The 20,426-nt window shown below is 30.8% G+C and overlaps 3 protein-coding genes and 2 long non-coding RNA genes across 16 annotated transcripts; 2 read left to right on the plus strand and 3 right to left on the minus strand.

Moving 5' to 3' along the window:
* Nucleotides 1-1,696: 1,696 nt before the first annotated feature.
* LOC121120758 (tRNA pseudouridine synthase-like 1) lies at nt 1,697-4,510 on the plus strand. 8 transcript variants are annotated; one of them, XM_040715629.1, is made up of 7 exons: nt 1,697-1,823; nt 1,889-2,153; nt 2,219-2,383; nt 2,449-2,697; nt 2,874-3,148; nt 3,221-3,472; nt 4,286-4,510. In XM_040715629.1, exons 2-5 carry the CDS (start codon nt 1,939-1,941, stop codon nt 2,989-2,991), a joined length of 747 nt encoding a protein of 248 aa, XP_040571563.1. In that variant the 5' UTR covers nt 1,697-1,823; nt 1,889-1,938; the 3' UTR covers nt 2,992-3,148; nt 3,221-3,472; nt 4,286-4,510. The 8 variants fall into 8 exon arrangements, with proteins under 8 accessions (XP_040571563.1, XP_040571548.1, XP_040571581.1 ...); XM_040715614.2 differs by having other exon boundaries at nt 1,730-1,846; nt 1,924-2,153; XM_040715647.2 differs by having other exon boundaries at nt 1,741-1,823; nt 2,246-2,383.
* LOC121120723 (glycoprotein-N-acetylgalactosamine 3-beta-galactosyltransferase 1) lies at nt 4,180-9,454 on the minus strand. Of its 5 annotated transcripts, none has more exons than XM_040715597.2 (8): nt 9,436-9,454; nt 6,157-6,234; nt 5,839-6,015; nt 5,688-5,787; nt 5,364-5,524; nt 5,152-5,298; nt 4,916-5,040; nt 4,180-4,810 (listed from the first exon to the last, which is right to left on the minus strand). In XM_040715597.2, exons 2-8 carry the CDS (start codon nt 6,227-6,229, stop codon nt 4,622-4,624), a joined length of 972 nt encoding a protein of 323 aa, XP_040571531.1. In that variant the 5' UTR covers nt 6,230-6,234; nt 9,436-9,454; the 3' UTR covers nt 4,180-4,621. The 5 variants fall into 5 exon arrangements, with proteins under 5 accessions (XP_040571531.1, XP_040571536.1, XP_040571522.1 ...); XM_040715602.2 differs by lacking the exon at nt 9,436-9,454 and adding an exon at nt 9,158-9,290; XM_040715588.2 differs by lacking the exon at nt 9,436-9,454 and adding an exon at nt 6,289-6,419.
* LOC121120788 (uncharacterized) lies at nt 9,262-11,790 on the plus strand. Its single transcript, XR_011780619.1, has 3 exons — nt 9,262-9,402; nt 9,479-9,823; nt 9,906-11,790. It is a non-coding gene; the product is annotated as an uncharacterized lncRNA (long non-coding RNA).
* A 2,431-nt stretch (nt 11,791-14,221) lies between these two features.
* LOC121125260 (uncharacterized) lies at nt 14,222-14,540 on the minus strand. Its single transcript, XR_005866594.2, has 2 exons — nt 14,405-14,540; nt 14,222-14,351 (listed from the first exon to the last, which is right to left on the minus strand). It is a non-coding gene; the product is annotated as an uncharacterized lncRNA (long non-coding RNA).
* A 424-nt stretch (nt 14,541-14,964) lies between these two features.
* Nucleotides 14,965-16,980, minus strand: LOC121120800 (WD repeat-containing protein 55 homolog). Its single transcript, XM_040715681.2, has 3 exons — nt 16,352-16,980; nt 15,481-16,286; nt 14,965-15,407 (listed from the first exon to the last, which is right to left on the minus strand). The coding sequence occupies exons 1-3, from the start codon at nt 16,767-16,769 to the stop codon at nt 15,246-15,248; spliced, it is 1,386 nt and encodes a 461-aa protein (XP_040571615.1). The 5' UTR covers nt 16,770-16,980; the 3' UTR covers nt 14,965-15,245.
* Between the last annotated feature and the right edge of the window lie 3,446 nt (nt 16,981-20,426).

Genomic DNA, 20,426 nt, shown 5'->3' on the forward strand with positions numbered 1-20,426 from the left:
TTTGATTTCACCCACAGCAGAAATCCATTGGCAAAAGCATTCAAATCTCCACTGAGAATTGGAAATGAAGACTATTGGAAACCAATCGTTCAAGATATCTTTGTTATATATTTCTGAATTGAAGGATAAATTTGGTTAACTTTTAGTCAAAACGCGTAAAAGAACTGCTTTTGTTGGATTCATGGCATTAATTACTTCAATTTGCGACATATTTGACTCTCCAGTTAAATATAAAAGGATGAAGTATCTTCTAACTTACAAACTATTAAATGTAAATATTCATACATTCTACCTAGTGTATGTGAATTATACTTTGATATTGTTCCATTTTTTAATTCTTTTTCGGGATCATAAAGAGTTATTCTTTTGTGCCATAAGGTCTCATTTGGGAAGCAATAATAATGCAACATGTCCCATGTTTCCCTCCATTCATAAGCGGCCATTGTTTAGGTATCATGCCTCTGACAGCGGTGGTAATTGCACAAGGCTGGATGATACAGTGGCGCTCTTCACTACCTCAAATAACAAGAGGAAGCCATCAGAAGTTTTCCGATTCCTTGATGATGAAGATTTGTCATTGATCATGAAGTATGACCTAGAGGGAAAACATTTACTTATTAGTGACCATGGCTACTTCGATGTTCCTCCTTTCGTCCCATGCCTTTCTAAATTTAAAAAACAATGTTGATGCATATATTAGTGGATATGTTATCAAATCAGTCTCCAAGCATTTAGTAGGTCCTAAGTGCTTGGAATATTTTCACACCCATATAACAGACAAACATAATTATTCTTTGATAGCAAGAACATTTAATGTGGTCTTTTGTTTCCATCAAAAGACGTAATATAAATATGCAAAGAAACAGAGAAATACCTTTAGAGACTAAAAATGAAGGAGTCTTAAAAACCAAGGTACCGTTAATTCAAAACGCTATTACTAGTTACGTGTAACAAAAATGTAATGACAAGTCATATATATTTAAGGATCTTGAACCGCACACTTTTGAATGTTCACCTTTAAATAACCACATTCTAAAATTACAAGAAAAATATATATATATATTCGTTTACTCTCAAATTCGATTGCATCATGAAGCAAACAACATTTCGGAACAATTCCAAACAGATCTTATCCGGAAGTCCCTTTCAAAGAAAATCCTTTTTAGGAATCATAGATGCAAAAGCTTTAAATATCCTCTATAAAAGTCATTAAGAAAAATCATATCTATTTATAATTTATTGTTACTATTAGTTATATGATTCTAATTGTTTAATTTTGTATATTTAACATAAATGTATGATGGTATATTCTTTATTATGTAGATTATATTTGATTAAAGCCTTGGTTTTTAAACTTGGAACTTCAAATATATTTCGAAATACTCTACTTTGTCGTTTCATTAGTTATTATTCGGAGAATATGGTTCATAATGAATTAAAATTTCATGGAGTATGAAGTTTCCAAATCTACTATAACGGATAAAAAACGCCTAAGTCAATTATACGTAGTATATCTTGATTAAACATTTTGCTAATAAATACTTTCGTTATACCTTCAAAAATCATAATAAAGCAGACAGCTGATTATCACATCAGTATTTTAAACAATGATACCATAAATCTTTCTCCCCCCCCCCACCTTCTCCTTGAACGCGTTTTTATCTACAGGATTATCAACTTTTGTTATGGGCTATGGCACAATAGTAATGGTAGTGTGACGTCAAATTTAAAACATGACGTCATTTAAGAATTTTATTATTATTTACATTATATGAAGAGCCTAACAGTAGATGAGTACTAAGATTTAGACCGACAGAATCTCTGTTAGTAATTAATAATAAGTTTAGTAAGTGGAATTTTAAAGTAATTATTATACTCCTATGATTAGTAATAGAATTTAAACCAACTGTAATAACCTGATAGTTAATATTATTGCCAATGGTGATGGGGATACAACGTTATTTAATCAGATTTGGCTACTCTGGGACACGATTTAATGGAGCTCAAAAACAACAAAGGCGTGTGGAACTATCTGAGAGACTTTCACGGCCAGGCTATTCCTATTTGGATTCAAAATCTGTTCAAGGAGCAATTGAATCCGTTTTATACGATCTCCGTCCTCGCAATAATCCCATATTTACTCTCAGTAGTAGGTATTTAGTATTTACTAATTAATAAGTAGTAGTGAGCATGAAAAGTCAGTTGTCATAAAGTATAGATATCAATTCGTGAGTTATCATTCCAGGACAGACAAAGGAGTTCATGCATATCACAGCTCCGGATCCGTGGATTTAGTGCACCCTGTTCGTGGAGACTATTTTGATCCTAAGGAAATTACTTGGACACTCAACTCTGCTCTGGAGTCTCTAGGATTGGATATAAGGTGCTCCTATTCCATCCTATTTATTTATTATAAATACACACATTTCAAAACCTGGAAAAATTTAGAATTTACAAAACAGTTGCTGTGCCGGGAATATTTAATCCTAGATGGGCCAAGAAAAGAGTATATCACTACAAGTTTGCCGCTCCAAAAGAGAATTTGTATACCATCGTCCCTTCTATACAAGATCCAAAAATATTCAAAAATTCGCAGTTCCATATATTGCGTCAGTTTGAACACGAAATGCTCAAAGAAAAGTTTCCCCATCAAGGGATATTACCCTTGGAAATTAGGAACGAAATTGCAGAATTGAGGTAATTTGTATGTGAAGAAGAATTATTTTCTTTTGGAGACTGTACATTGATTTAATGTATTCTCAGCAAATTATTTTGCTAACGAATCACATACAAACAAAATAATTGGTTTTCCCTGAATTCCCCATTGCTTCTAAAAATTCAATTATTCACTTATTACTTATTTTTTATTTAAGGAAATCGATAAATGCTAAGATTTTTGCTGAAGCATTAGAACATTTCCAAGGAAAACATAACTTCGCATCATTTTGCCATATAGCACACTTAAAAAAACCTATGGACATCTTATTATGAAGGTCCTTTCAATGTTGAACAAATGATTGCACTCTGTGAAAGAGAGGTTGATATTGAGTTCTGCAGTTGGAAGCCAAATTTATCAAATCCTTCCTTATCGACTTTTTTCAATTTTTATCAAATAAAATTTACTTCTACGTCATTTTTATACAATCAGGTATAACATATATCAAAAATGTCTCCTAAAATGGGCGTAAGATTTCAAAAATATGAGTACTTTTAATCTTAGATACGTCGCATGATAGGTTCAGCCTTAGAATCATCTCGAAAAGGAAGTATTGAGAATATTCAATTTCTTCTAGCAAATCCAAATCCCTCCAATTGGTCAGGAGTACATTTAGCAGATCCCAAGGGTTTACATTTATATGATATAGAGTATTCACTGGATGTTTTACGTGATGCTACCGATATTTTTTTCTGAGCTCCCAGTTTTGCCAGAGCCTAATGTTGATGAGATTCCTGGATTTAAATGGATAAATTGGTAAGGATAAATACTTTTTATTGTTTAAAAAGTGGATTTACCACACACTTAGTTTTGATTCAACTTAGACATATATATTAAACCTATAATATTGGTGTTTATTTTAGCGATCATACTGATTTAATATTAGGTAATATATACAAATCATGTATCACGTATAAGACGCATGTAAAACTTAAAAATAGGAATATACATTTTAAAAAATACACAAAAACGATAAAGTGTAAAGTAATTGCTTAAAATTAAGAAACAATTATATTAAATAAAATCGGTAATAAAGTGAAGTTAAAAATTATTTATAACACTTGTATAATGTAATGGTTTTTGATCTTCGATACGATATACTGTACCTTTGATATCATTTTTTTTTCTTGTTCGTTTTGTTAAAAAAGATCGAAAAATCATACTTGTGAACCTTGCTTCCGAAAGAGTTTTCTAAGAACTAAATAATATCTAGATATATATACAGTCAAAATGTAAACATAATCAATAAGCATATTTATAATTGTGACACGTAATTTCGCCGCGAACATTTTCACCTCTTGGAGATTTTAATCCAAATATGTCATGCAGCAAATTAAGAGGCAAAAATGTATTAGAAAAAATAACTCGTAACCGTTTATAATATTTAATTTGTCCATAGCTTTTTCAATAGTTTATCAATATTGATTCTACGCCAATTAAATAATAATGAATAACTAAAATACAACAATTTAAAAATATGTTTAATAATAATTACATATATATATAATTAATCATAAACAATAATTAAAGCGATTAACTTCTTTTTTAATTTACTTTACTTTATTTCAGGGAAAAAATAAAAAATTTTAAATCTTCAGTCGACAGATACAATATATCAAGAGCTGAGTACTATCAAGATTCAAAGACTAGTTCTTCATGATTGACAGTAAATTTACTCGAGCCAATTGAATCTTAATATGATTTAACTGATTATTTTCATGTTTTAAGTTTGTATCGTTTAAGTTAGTTGTTTGTGTAAGGAATGTTGAATTATAATATAACACAAGTTGTTAAGATACTCTTTGTCGTCTATAATTAGAAAATTTGAAAAAAAAGAACATATTATTGGGGTTGAATAGTAAAAGTCGATTTAGAGTCTGTAAGCACTGTCGAAAATCGATAAAATTATCCTCTAATTGCCTTCCAATCCACATTTATATTTTGAATCAAAGTTTCCGGAAGCGGTGGAGTTCTCTTTTGATTGTTTTCGCCCCGGACAAATGCGGAGTACATTAAATAGTCATAAAGGTAAATGTTCTTAGTTGTTACGTAATGATAGCTCACTGTTCTATCGGAGCAACATCCCGGATGTCCCTGAAATATTTAAAATTTTTACATGAGTATGGATATAAAAGTTTCTGATAAATAACGAATCGTAAGTTAAAAAGAACTTACTTAGTACCTTGCATCTCTACTTACAAAATATTGTGGATGTTTAATGTATTTCCAGTACCAAAAACTTTTTTCGGGAAGCCATGTATTTAAGACTGTTTCTGCATTGAAACAAAACATTCTAGCACGTCCATATTCGTCCCTTGAATCGCCTATTATTTAAAAATATCATAAGTTCAGAGAAAACTTAAATACATATTATGTATTAATTCATTTTTCGCTGAGGACGTTGTGAGATTAACATTCATTTCTTTTAAGCTCACCCGGAACAACTCCAAGAGAACCAAGACACCTTCCCATTTCAAGATCTTCAAATCCATTATCGCTGGCCGTTCTACATTGATTTTGATCTTTTATTTCGAGCCCTAATTTTACAAATCTTCGTGCAGATTCTCGACTAAGAACGTACCCTTAAATAAGTATTACATTTTCACATGTAATATATGACATAAATTAGAATCATGAATAGTTTTACCTCCTCCTGCCATATACCCCAGCTCAGTAAATAGACGAAAGTGGTTTCCAAACCATATTGGATCCGTGGGTTTCACATTCTTGTCTACGAGCATTTTTTGAAGATTTTCAATGACTACAAAGCTATCATCATCTGTTTTCATGAAAAAATCTGCTTCATCCCTATTTATCAAAAAAAAATTAGTTCCATAATCTTGGACACCTCTAATAATCCCCTTATAAAGAATCAGTTAATCCTACTACAAACAAATTTTTAAATGCATAGGATATTTATGACCATAACTATCAATATTATTAATAGGATACCAGCTAGATTAGGTCTTACTTGAATAGCTCAAAGGCATGCTTGAATCCCGCTTTCGTTTTACCCCAAATTAAGTTGTAGTCATCTGTTCGATTAATATTGAATACACTTACATCCGAAACTAGGATTATAAGTAAGATTAAATGGCTATAATGCAGTGTCGGATACCTACGATGAACTGTGGAGTTTGAAATAAAAATGAGCGCCTTGCATCTTTTGCCCCAAGTCTCCTTGATGGCCTTGGCTCTGGTATTATGATTTACTATTTTCGTAAAAACAATGCATACAATCCTAATAGATGAATAATCCGTACTTGCTTCAGTACTTTGTTGGGTAGTAGACTGAGAAACTAGAGGAGATACAAATATGTACTTAAAATTAAAATTACGGAGAACAATAAAAAAATGTGGTCCAGGAGTATTACACTGCTTTTAATTTGTCCTGATTTTATTAAATAATATATAATGAAGTAATCTTCATAAAAACATACCACTTAGTTTTGTCCATTTTTTCTCTTCTTTCCATGAACTGTGGATGTACTGGCCAATGAGACAAATGCACATAAGTCCTATGATACATAAAATTTTTAATAAAGTTCGCATTATACCAATATATTTCTAACTATATGTTCTTTACAAATGAGCTATTTATATTTATACACTGCCAATTGATCTTCTCTTTTCCACGTCTACAAGTGTTAGGTTCTTAATCAAAGCATAAGGATTTTTTGATGTCACAACTGTTGTATTTGGCAGGTGCTTTGAATAACATTTAATTGGTAAAAGTATTTACATATACGTTGTTTTGTACTGTTATATTTTAACAGGAGTATGACAGCCTGAATGTATGTGGATTGCTGCAATTCAAATGAACACTTATAAGAATTCAATCTGTTCAATAAAACCAAATAGTGACATTGTATAACTAATTTGACATATTACATTGTTGATATGTCTTTTTGATTACTTAAGACAATATAATCATTCTAATATTGCAAGGGTAACTTACATAGGTCTTTTTTTTGGCGGAGGGAAGGGGGGTTTGAGAACTGACAAGTTTTACAGAATAATTTTGTTGTTTTTAAAATATAAATGGCAAATTTGACAATTACCTAATTTATTTTTCTAATTTTGGAGATAACATTTTTTGCATTTAAACGAACAACCTTTTTTCTTTTTTAGAAAAGACAAATTTAAAAAAAAAAATCATAGGCTTACATATAGATACTGAATAATATACCAAAGACAGTGTATCCAGGTGGGTTTAAACAAGATCGGCAATATGCACTCCTAAAATCGGCTAGTTTCAACAACAAACGGCTAAATATGTTAAAAGGCGTTTTAATTTTTTAGGGCTCTTTACTATATCATTTTTCAAAGTTCCAGTGGGATAAATGAAGCTATTCCAAGAAAAAATATAAGATTGCTTATCAATATTGTAAAATCCGCGAGGCAGTCTACAATTGAATCAATTACACAGAAGGGGAGAAGTTGTAGCCCCCAATCCCAAAATGAAGGAATTTTTGTCTAGGACTATTGAAAAATTATCTATCTGGAAGAAAAAAAATTATTGAGAAAATAGGGGTATTTTTTTTTTTTTTTTTTTTTTGTAGGATTTACTAGTATGTCCCTCGGAAAATTGCTATATTCCACGGACAATAGGAATGATAATGAAATTGTGATGTGGTGTTTTTTTTTAAATGTATCGATGTTTGTAACTCAATCCAATATAGAATGATGATATTGTCTTAAGTAATCAAAAATATATTTACCAATGTAATATGTCAAATTAGCTATAAAATGCCACTATTTGGTTTTATTGAAGAGATTGAATTCTCATAAGTGTTCATTTGAATTGCAACAATCCCAGACTATAGTAGAGTGTAGACCAAAAAGATAAATGTAGCTAGGCAGAAAAAACTGAGGAGGAGGAAGATTCAAATGTATATTTTTGAATCAATTTGGAAATCGGGCATTTTGTAAAATTTCCAATAGAGTGGTCAATGGTAATTTTAACTTCATTTACATTGTGAGGTAAAATGATTGTGGGTAATTTGATTATTAAACAATTTATTGCAAGCAATTTGATCATTAAGGATTTGATTAAGATACAATTTCATTCCAAGCAATTTGATAATCTAGTCCAGGGATGAGCAACCTGTAGAGCAAGGGCAACATTGCGGCCCGCCAATGTTTAGGTGTGCCCCACTAATCATTCTCACTTAAAGTAGTATTTTTCTAACAAAATTGTCGCAATTTCATCAAAACACGTAGAACCCTCATTATGAGTACAAAAGTTCAAAAATATTTGATAGTATCTCGTATTTTCTGAAACTCTAGCAGGGATGCCAGTTAAGTTTTTTAAGCAGTTTGGCCATGAAAAATTAAATTTGGCCTTTATTTATATTTGGTCTAAATTTGAAATAAATTTTTATTATAATTCTTTTGTTTTTTATAGCCATTTTTCCAGAAATTTAACTTAATAGGGTCTACGGCCCATTAAAATATTTCAAGTGACAATGCGGCCCATTATATTAAAAGGCTATACGTCCCTAATCTAGTACATTTATATTGAAATTTATATTTTATTCAGACAAATAAACTAAAGTATGATAAGAAATTGTCACTAGAGACTCCATTTTATTTTGCAAAATATACCTCGACCCACGGGTTACGCTAGTAAACCGCTTGTCCAAAAGGTGTACTATTGCCCACCGCTACTCCTTCCCTGACCATCAAGGATCCTTTTTACTATCCTATAATACACCCTATTCACGGGTTGTACAAAATATTTGCAGGTTCAAGAGGTGGGCATTAACCATCGCCACCGCTTCCTTAAGTATCAAGGCCCCCTTTCAATATCCTATAATACACTCCAGCCGATGGGTTGTGCAAGTGAACCACTGGTCAAAAGTATGGGTAAATAGCCACCGTCGCCGCTTCATTGAGCATCAAGAACCTTCGCTATTAAGACAACTCAAGGGATTGAACTATTTTTTGGGACTATACTTAGTGGACTCTGTAGAGGTATGTGTTACTTTGGTGGTGGTTTATTACTGTCATGCGACTCCTCAACCGAAGAGTTCATGTGTTTTTTTAATACTAAAATTTAAGCAAAAAAGGTGAGCAATTTGAATGGAGTTGATAAAATGTGGGTATATCAGGACGACTAAAGCAAAAAGTAAAGATCTAATAAAAATTTCCATTTGAATTGTTGATCCTATTTGATAATATTCGAACTACACGGTTGTTATTTCATATAAATTTGATTACTTTCTTCAAAATCGATATAAACAAAAAAACTTATTTGAATATACTTTTCAACATCAAATATAATAATTTCAAAAATCATCTTTTTGAACATAGTTAAATATTTTTACCTAATATATCCTAAATATAAACATATTCACCAAATTACTTTTACAGCATGTTGCGGTATTATGTCATTTGCTATTACAGAGGTATCCCTTTTTTTTATATGGACTTATTTACTTTGAGTCTGTTTGATTGCACTACTTAAAAGCCTTGTTCATTTCCATCTGACAGAACTGATGCAGTCTGACGCAATGTAACTTCCTTCTCTCTGAGAACTTCATCCACACTAAGGAATTACTCCTTGCAAGACTCAAACTGCTTTCAAACATTGAACTGCTTTAAGACATCACTTTTTGTCCCTAATCTATAATATGGCTAACGAACTTGCTCATGAATCCATGAGATATATTCACAAATAAAAAGTGGGTAAGTCCAATAAATAATTAGATTATTACATAGAATCTTTTATCAAATGAAACAATTTTCCTTGCCACGTAGATATACTAAAGATGATTATTCATGTCAACCTATGTATTTTCCGAAAAGAAGTGCACTCTCCATGTGTATAGTGCTCCCTGGTTAATGTCTACTATTCATATGATAACATAACTTTGCCCCCGACAACAGGTGACTCATAATCCACTACTGCAGCGCCATCAACTTCAACTTCGTCACTCTATATATTCTATATGGATTATCCTAAGTCATAGAATCAGATGTTAAACATCTGATTCTATGACATTATAAGTCACTAAATGAACATAAATCCTACTTATATTACACATAAGTTGTAACCATTCATCTGTCTAGAAGCAACCAATGCATTCCAAAGTACATTCAGATGTAATTTTATCTTCACCACCTTCTTTAAAATTACCTAAAATGTTTTTATATATATTCTTTTTTTTTTTTTTGTTTCAAATAGTTTTCTTTTGGCGAAGTTTCTTAGTCACTGGAGTCTTAGGTGTTTCAGATTCAATTTTATTTGGTACGACTTCAGAAAACAAATTCTTCTTAGTAAATGATCGAGATTACATATCAACTCATTGTTAGGAGAATCAGAGTCACAATCGGTGTCCGCTGCTGCTTCTTCAATAGCTAAAACTTGAGAACACTCAGTGCCACTGTCAAAATCTTCTTCTTCAAGCAAAGATTGTATTTCTTCCGAAGACAATCTGAAAATATTTCGTTAAATTAGGAGCCCCTGACTACTATTGACACCTATTATTTGTCATATATATTGCTCATAACAATACATTTGTACAATATCGATAACGAGTTCACAAAAATAGTAACTATAATGCCATACAAGATACGTGTAATAGCTTGTAGGGTTATATCGATACCGAGTGGGCACATTTGTTCCCACCCTGTATATTTATGCTTATAAATAATGAAATAAACATAATATAACAATGAAGTTCTTCAAAAATATAGAACAGTTCTAAATGCATGAAATTATGAGCAAAGAGGATATATATTACTGTTCGTTTCATAAAAACGTAAACTTTAATCCTGAAAAATTGAGCCCTATTTCACAACACCTCACTTTATTTTATATGGCTAGTACTGACTGCTATGTATGTAAACTTGTATCAAACATATACAAAACTTGTATGGAACTTGTTAATTTTTTATAACATTGAAATATTTTTTGGTGGTGGAGTTATAACAGTTTTTCTGCAGTGGGCACATATTTTCAGCAACAGAGCAAAAAATTTAATATTTGAAAATTTTTCCCATAACATTTAATTTGTTTGTTAATAGCTTTGGATTTTTGAAATTTTTTTTCAAAAAATTTAATTTTTGTGAATAAATGTGGATTGCTGAATTTTTTTATCTAAAAAATGTACTATTTGACATTTCTTTTCAAGAAATTTAATATTTGAGATTTTTTTTCAAAAAATTTAATATTTGATTTTTTCCAAGAATATAATTTGAAGTCTATGTCCCGTTTTCTCATAAATTTATACAAAATTGTTTGTATACGAAAATGTTTTATACGAATTGTCCTTATACGAATTGTTGATGCGTGTGCTTTTTTTTTCCTTTTTGTTTATTACTTAATTAATCTTTATTGTTAACATCTCCCTATAAACTATGAATTTTCGCCTATCTTTAATGTTAATTGATTTACAAATGTATATATATAAATTTTAATATATTTATATTATTTTCCCTGAACTAATGCTGTTTTAAATGTAAAAAATTCTCCTCTTTATAGCAGTTATTCATTTTCCCCCACCAAAATCATAAAATAGGCAGCTGATATTAACAAATGTCTTAATTAATGTGTAATAATAGGAGGACTGGGAGTAGAATTGAGGATTAACATAGCGGTAACTCCTGCCTGAAGGACTCTAGGGAAAGAGCGGTTAAGGGAGAAATAAACAAATCAATCAAAAGACCATGTTCCTAAAATCCAGATCCCTATAAGGAGAGTTACGTCACGAAGTTTCAGCGCCCTCTAGTGACATATATCAAATGGCCCAAAAAGAAATTGAATACAATACATGAATACTAAAAAAATAATTTTATTGTGCCTAATTATTATGAAAAAATGGAATAATTATTTACTTTATTTCGCAAACACATGTTTCGGCTTCCGAAAGTAGAAGAAGCTATTATATTTTCTTTAATAACTTGTTTTAACACTCTCTTTTCCTGTAACTACAAAGAAGAGAAATGACTAGTATGATTTATGAACATTGATAAATTTATCTGACTCTTAACATATCCTAAATAATGTTTATCCTTTTACATAATAATATCATTTTATACCCAGTCAAATTAAAACTTAACTTATATTACTTTCGACATTCATTTAGCATATATTTTTTTTCACATAAGTATAAAAATTGTTCTTATTTCGTATCTAATAATAAAAATATAATATTGGAAGTACAATCATCTGTTAGTTCAAATGTAGTTTGGCAATGTTTGTGTTGTTGTATTGATGATGTCAAATATTTTATCTCCATTAGGTGACGCAGAATTTTTCACTGTAACGTTGAAAAGTTTATCGATATTTTAGGAATATAGGTAGAAAACAGTGACCACATTTGCAAGTTGTTGATGGTTTTTCATAGGATATTGGATAAAATACATGGTAAATACTCAATTACTATTACTTATTAAAAAATATAATAATACCATCAACTAAAGTAAAGTGCTTCTAGAATATGATTACACATAGTGTAAACAAAACTGTAGACATAATAGGAATCTGTAATCATTGCTAAAAGACTTGAACGTATCTCATTTCTACATAAGTTTCTAAGAAGTTCATTTCTAGTTGAAGGTATTATGATAACTAACGGTAGTTGAGTATTTACTTTTATTATTTCTGATTTAAGGTCATATAATAGTTATATATTTTTAGAGATGTGCAGACATAGCAATTTTTTGGATAATGATTGTGATATATATCCGACAATATAAATAATTTTCTTTGCTGGTCTTGAAGATCCCTAGAGAAAGTTATATAGCAGAGAGATTTCCCCATAATGTTCTCAATTTGCATATCATATTGATCTACTTTCAGGGATAAGATTAAGAAACTATTCTTTCTTTGGTTTTGTATGAATCGACTTCAACAAGTTGAATTGTGTCAAATAAGGAAACTATTTACGTTTCAGTAGTGTCCTTTGGATATTTGTTAAATAAACCACTTTTCACTGAAGTACAACTAAGTATATTCACTAATTTATTTTTGTTGATATAGGCATCACAGATTGGTAAGACAAGAAGAATTCACTTTTTGCACTAACTAGAATCATTTTGTTATTTTAGAGGCAGATAGCTTAAATTGATTTATATACCATGCTAACTATTTCTTCAACAGACCATTCCTGTTGTAAATCATAAAACCATTTTATAAGATAAGTTTGATTTTCCTTTCCGTAGAATTTTCCATTAGGGGTATTAATAGTAATAGTGATATATATAAAATACTATTCCTTGCTGTTTTTGGAAGATCCTGAAAAGAACGGTCTTTTCCATCAACATTTCATACTCCAGAGCTTATTGTCTTTCATTCTCCAAATGCACTCTATTGGTGGTAGTTGATGTCTGTATTGGTCTTGGAGGGGGTGATGGTGATAAGAGGTAGCTTGCCAGATTCGGCCACTTTGATGGGATGGCTTCCTCTTTTAACTGCCTGTGAATATATATCATTTATAAGTATTACTAAAATTACAAGGGAAGAAATTGCAATATTATATTAAAGTGCATAATTTAAAATTTGAAGGGAATGCTTATGAATTATGCTATAATTTCGTTGTCCCGACATTAGACAAGCATTGGACAGTGCTTCTAAAAATATTTGAAAGGAAATTTAGCAAAAAACGAGCCGTCTCAGATATTCACAAGCAATATTCATACTATTGGGGAGCATTGCTTACCTTCGTTGGAGTAATTTTCCTTTATCACGGGATAGATCTAAAGATTCAGTAATAAAATCAGTGACTTTAAAATGCAGACTGCATAGTCTTGAATTCGCTGTTGGTTTTAAGTAAATCATATCTCTTGAGAGGGCCCTAAGATATATAAGGATCCTTAGTAATGCCGTCATAGCCCTGCTTGCATCCAGGAGCAGAACACTTGTACACCATTATTAATTAAGTAATAATTAATAACAAAAGAAAAATAATTAAATTTGGTGAACCACATTTTCCTTTATTATGATTTATAAAATAAAGGAAGAATGTGTTAGCCTCCTCATGTAGAAAAAAAAAAGTGAGCGCGATTTTAGGACGCACTTCGAGTTGTTTTTAGTATTCCTTGCTCGAGTGTCCACTCTTCGACTAGTATCCTCCTGCCTATATTATGTTGTTTTGATATGCCGTGACAAGTGATAAGTCACCTCCGAGATTTCATTCATTGGCATACACCTTTAGAACAACTCTATACTCCCTTAAAAAAAGTATGACCCATACATTCATTTGTATCGTTATTTCTGACATCAGGTATCTACCAAGATAACTATATATAGTCTCCTGGGTATCTACACTCAAAAATTACTTTACTTTTCGCGTGCAACACACAAAAATTGTTTTAATAAATAGATAATAATGTATTTTAAATGAGCATTCGCTACACACGCTGCTAACATTTTTTTTCTTAATTATACTTTTTGAATAGTGAGTTCTCAACTCATATTTTATAAAACTCTAATGTGAGTAGAGTTGTATAAAAGATGATTTGACCTAAACACCTACAAGGTTTTATTCATTTTTAATCTTATTATTATTTATTAGCAATGGCCAATGATGTAAATCCGTTGTGTTTTCTAGCTGACTCGTTAATTTGTAATAGGTAGTATAAAGAAAGAATTTTCTTTTCCTAAGCAGTTGTCGTTATTATTTAATTCCTGAGAAGTGAATATCATTTCATTAAGTAAATAGATTCAATTATTTTCAAAACCTGATTGAACGTTCGTGTGTTCTCATAAGTATTTGTTGCGGAGTTATAATTGTAAGTCTTTGTTAGACTCAGTATATAATTGGAGATCGACATGTCTTTGTTTGTATCCTTTTCTCCTTCCTCACTTGTCAAAGCTGATCTAATGAAACGCCATGAGCATTATTCTTTCTCTCCCCCTTAACATTCTTCAAATTGTCAGGGTTACCATATTTACTTTCAGTTTCTTTTTTTTTTTAACATGGTCATTCCACACTGGATTTTAATAATTGCTTATTAGAGAAGGGAAAAACAACTTTAAAATGACGAGTTTTCAATAATACTTTAAAAAAAATGATTTAATGACCAACAATTTCTAGCAAGAAGTGTAACGAGTACTCAGGCGAGTAACAAGTATAGTTCGTAATTACTCGGGCAGTAAAATTCAGCTTGCGGCACATCACTTCTCAAACACTTAGCAAAGATGGCAATGTAGACATTCTATCGATGAATAACGTCATGACTCAATTTATTATCTGAGAGAGCATTCTTCCCTAGCCCACAAATGCCACAAAACATAAATATTAATATACATACGTTTGTTTGTATTTCCTAATTTAAAAAAGATTAAATATTTAAATTATTTTTAGCACAATAACTGAATACTTTCAATAAATACATAATATATATGTATCTGTACATATTTCGACGATTCAATCTTAAAATGACCAACAGTTATGACAATAAATGGATATTCGATAGCAGATTAACAGCTTTTGTTTTTGTTTAAAAAAAACAAAAACGATGCAAATTATAGATATATCACAGAGACTGGAATCTTAAGAAAAGAAGAACACATATCTTCTTATTTGTTTAGATCTTTGAAGAAATCTCTCTTATTGCCACGATTGGACGAGGGTAATTGATGTTCTACCTCTTTTGCTTGCCTCATTTTGTTTTCTTTCCTTTTGACTTTGAGTTTTCCAGGGTGCTTGTAAGGCTTTTTAGTTTTATAGTAATTACACTCCTGAAAAGTTAAAGTTGAAATATTAAGACCATTAGTATTGTTTGTTTGTTATAACTATGTTTTATAACCTTACCTCTAAGAACTTAATGTTCCAAAACTTGACTTTTTGATCATGAGAAATGGATGCAATGAGTTCCCCCGTGGTTGAAATGTCCATTTTTTCAATGGGAAAGGAACTTTCATGGTGTCCAATTACACCAAAAAATCGATGAGGATATAAATGTACAGCACGAATGGTACCATCCTCGCAGCCCGTTAATATGGCACTCTCAGTAACTGGCAACAATGTGTTGATAGCATCAGGATGCCCAGGGAACTGATCCTCATGATAACCAAAATTCCCCCATCCAAACATGTACAACTTCCCATCATCACAGCCAACAACCAACTTCGTATCCGACTTTACAAGCCCCATAGTATTCAACTGCCCATCATATACTTCGGATTGTGTATCAGGGCACTTTCCTCGAATATTAAAACTCTGTAATGTCCCTTCTCCTGAACTCACAACCATGAGCTTTTTATCATCATCAAAACAAATATCTGTGACAAATTCCTCAAACTTCTTTTCAGACATGACGTCTTTCTTTTGTCGATGATCCCAGAGTTTAACAAGACCATCCTCATCCCCAGTTGCGTAGAGATGTTCTGAAATTGACTTAATCTTAAAGAGAGATGAGTCTCCATGGGCTTTTGGAACTGTGAGTTTTGTTTGGTATGTGGATACATCAATTATTTTGTAGGATTTGTCTTTTGAGGCAGAGTAGATTTCAGTCCCATCTTCGTTGAATTCCATGGATCGAATGTTTTTCTTATGCAAGCAGAGCTTCTTAAGAAGATTGTTCTTTTCATTTTCGTATTCGAATATGGAAATGGAACCTGAATGAATAAATACATTCATTTTAAATCTTTTAAGATAGAGTAACTAAATTTTTATTTGTTACCATCCATGGATGCAACAGCAATGACGTTGTTCTCAGGGTGAAAGGAAATATCTGAAGTTTCAGTACTGACTTTGATATCGGGAGGTGCTTGTCGATCCGGCCGCTCTTTCGACTTTCTCAAGGCCTTGATTAAATCATCTTCTTCGTCATCCTCCTCTTCTTTGTCCTCATCAGCTCCTTCATCATCTTCATCAGAATCATCATCCAAGGATGAGTCAGATTCTACATACTCTGGGTTCAATTTCAATCCAGAAGATCCAGCTCCTTCATCATCAATGTCTTCCTCATCCGAAGTATCTAGATCGGAATCTAAATCCTCACCATCAGACACACTTCCCATTGAATCATCATCCTCATTTTCATCCACTCGTTGTATTCCTGGAGCCTCGTCCGGCTTAAAATCCGTTCCTTCCTTCATATCCACGTGTTTTTTCAATATTATTTTGTATTTATTAGTGGCGATGTTTTGTTTTTGAATGAGAGAAGAAATATTAATAATATAGAGAACACAAACAAACAGGTTGAGTTGACTTCAAAATGACGTCATCATCATTACATTTAGCGTCAACTACAAAATTAACAATTCTTCCTTTTTTTGTAGCCAAGATATATATAGAGCAGGGAACACTGAAATGAATATAGAACGCTCTCTTACTTTATTTTTTTTTACAAGAGTGCAAAGAAGAAATGAATAATTCAGCATATATTCATTCCAAATGATTATTCTAGTTTTTTGTGCACTTAGAGATTTCGTGGTTAATGTTATAAACGTATTTTTGTTTTCAACAATTGTTAATTGTTATATATTTACTTTTATTTTGTAATTATAAATCTTCACAATAATATACAAACAGTGTGTCATTCTAGGGACCTTAATTATATATAAATATAGGATATATCTATAACACTGATATATTCACTATTACATTTTTACATGAATTATTTAATGCATTTATTAACAATTTCATTTCACAAATTGATATTTTAGATTTATTATTCTAGACAAAATGATTTGCTGTTGTCTAGGTTGTAGGAATGGTTATCCATAAAAAAAAGCTCATCAAAATCATGGTGAGGAAGAAATTGGTCAAGAAAAATATTATCTTTATAAGTTTCCATAATATCATAAACTTATTCAAGTATGGGTCAATTCCATTACAAGAAAAAACTAGGAGCCAAATCAATCTTCAATAATCTGTAGCAAGCATTTTCCTATATCAGCTTTTATTAATGAAAGAACGGATAGAAATTCAACTCGGCAAAAGATATATAGTCCACTTAAACGACATAAATTAAAATATGATGCTGTTCCAACAGTATTTCCTGATATTCCAAAGAGAAAACAAATTTTTCCTGAAAGGACAACAACTTTATCTATTTCTACAGAAAGGTCATACTTTAGAAAATGCATATTAACATTTCAATGTACTTTAAAGTGAATTGTTATTTTTTCAGATTTGAGCAAGATAGACTTCGTCTTAATTCTGAAATTGAACGTTTATTTCAAGAAGATAAGATAAAAAATTTCACAGATATTAAAAAAACCTGAATAAATCGTGTTTACCTAAAGGTATTAATGTAATATATAATGAAGACTTGGTCATGTTGTTCGCCCTATCATTACATATTCTTGTTCCTTCCATTTTGTTTGGTTAAAGTTTTTTTTCAAAGGGACTTACTATACCTATTGTCGAAGCGAATCATATATGTCTATCAAAGAGTCTGAGTCGTTATTCTGATATAAATAACATTTTAGCATATTTAAAAAATAAACAGAATTAACTTAAACTAGCTTTCAAACATAAAATATGCCATGGAGATATTGGAAGAAGCACTATATCATAAATACTATAGTTCGAAAAATCATATCAGCTTTATTATAGAACATCTTCACCTTCACTCTATAAGTGCGAAAGGATGAAGATACTGTCCTGAATTTTTAAGAATTTCCATACTTCGGCACAATACAAGGCCAGCTTTATATAATCAAATTAGAGAATCTGGAATTATTTACTTGTCATCTGAATCGCGTATAAGAAGAATAGCAAGTGTGTTCTCAGTTCAAGGAGGAGTGCCAGTCTCAAAAATCTATTATTTAAAATCTTGAGTTAAATTATTGAATGAAAAAGAAGATTATGTTTCTATAATAATTGACAAAGTATATTTCTCACAGTGAGTTGAACTAAGTCGGGGCAATTTTTTGAATGTGATAGGAATGGAAATTATTCTAAAACCATATTTTGTTTTATGGGAATAGTATACTTGGGAAATACAGTGACATGGTAGCTATAGTACCAGTAACAAATTTTAAATCTTCCATTATAAAACAATATCACATGATAGTTCTTGAAGTAGTTACCAAAGTCGGACTCAAGCACGTTGCAATCATTGTGGATATTGTACATGCCTCAAACAGAAAATTTTATGTGGATGGACTAGGAAATTGAATTTTTCGTAGATATAAACTGAATCCTTTTTCTACTTCCGAAAGAAAAATATTAATGATATTCGATTCGGTACATATGTTTAAAAAAAAAAATTATAACAACTTTACTGGCAGACAAAAATTATCATTTTCATCTTTTGACTATGAAGATGTTATTCTTGAAGCCGAATTTGCACATGTGAGCCAAATCTACTATATGGAGATAGGCCAGGATTTGAAATTAGCTCACAAATTTAATCATAAAGTGATTGCTCCTCAACCAATTGAAAAGTGTTATGTTGATCTTTCTGTATGGTTTTTTTCACGAGTCCACTCTGAATACACTTAACCATTATGTGTCGAAAGAGGATCAATTCAGAAGCTTCAAAGAAACACCACAAGTTATGGATATTCTTAAGCGCTTTTGGTATGGAATAAATGTGAGCTCTAATACAATATTCGTCCAAAAAAGAGAGATGATTCATTAAAACCAATTTCTGTAGGGGAGAGAGTGAGGATACACGTTACAAAAGAACATTTTCATATGTTGTATTTTCAAGAATGTCAAAAGGTGGTGCAGGTTTGATTATATTTACATCAAATGTACAGAAACAACAAAAAATGTTGTATACAAGGAGTTTTACAATAGAAATTTACTTATTTTATAATATAGTTCATATTAAATCGTTTTAGTTTAGAATTTTAACGTAAATAAGCTATTTTTTATTGGTTATCTTTAAGATAGCATGTTCGTGCTAGTAATTATATAATATTTCTTAGTTGTAATTTTAATAATATTTGAAATCTTAAAAAAATGATGGACTAAATGTATACAACTCAAAATCAAAGTAGATAATATATGTTAAAGGGTAATATAAAGTAAATTGAAAAAAATAATAATACACTAATCATTTAAACTGATGAATTTATCCTTCAAAAATAAAGTGTCAACTTCAGATCGGATTGTACAAGATTATGTATATAGTTTCATTCAAATATTATATCCTCTATATATCTTTGAATAATAATGTAATTAATTCATGACAATTATTATTCGTATTTAGGGATAAAAAACGTCATACTGGCTGTATCGAATACTTATATCTCCAACTCATGAGTTAATTATGATAAAAGTAATGTAATTTTAAGTAATTACATTTAATTTAGCAGGGAATTATTGAAATAGCAGGTATTTACATACGGGGTTGAAATGATTTGGAATTAGAATCAGTTTTATTTAAATAATAGGATATATTCCCCTATTAATGTTGTAATAAATTCATTGGGATGAACAAGATTCTTATATTTGATACCAAAATAGAACAAATTGGAAACATCATTCAGATTGTTTCGATTTTTTATATCTCCATTCATGAGCTGAAAAGGATCAAAATAATCTGATTTTTAGTAATTAGGTACATCTAATTCCCATTAAGTAATAATTATGGCTGATGAGTAAGTCACATGTCTCACGGAGTCGGTTTGGAACACAGAGAATATGTATATTTAACTATGATTTGGTGTCGCAAATTTTAAAATAGCTGCAGGTTTGGAGCTGTGATCTCTCAATATTATAAATTCAACCTCAAGTATCTATTCGACTCATACTCTAGAAATTAAATTTAAATTATCAGTCTTAGATTATTCTAA

The sequence above is a fragment of the Lepeophtheirus salmonis genome, chromosome 1 (assembly GCF_016086655.4).
Source record: "Lepeophtheirus salmonis chromosome 1, UVic_Lsal_1.4, whole genome shotgun sequence".
NCBI lineage: Eukaryota > Metazoa > Arthropoda > Copepoda > Siphonostomatoida > Caligidae > Lepeophtheirus > Lepeophtheirus salmonis.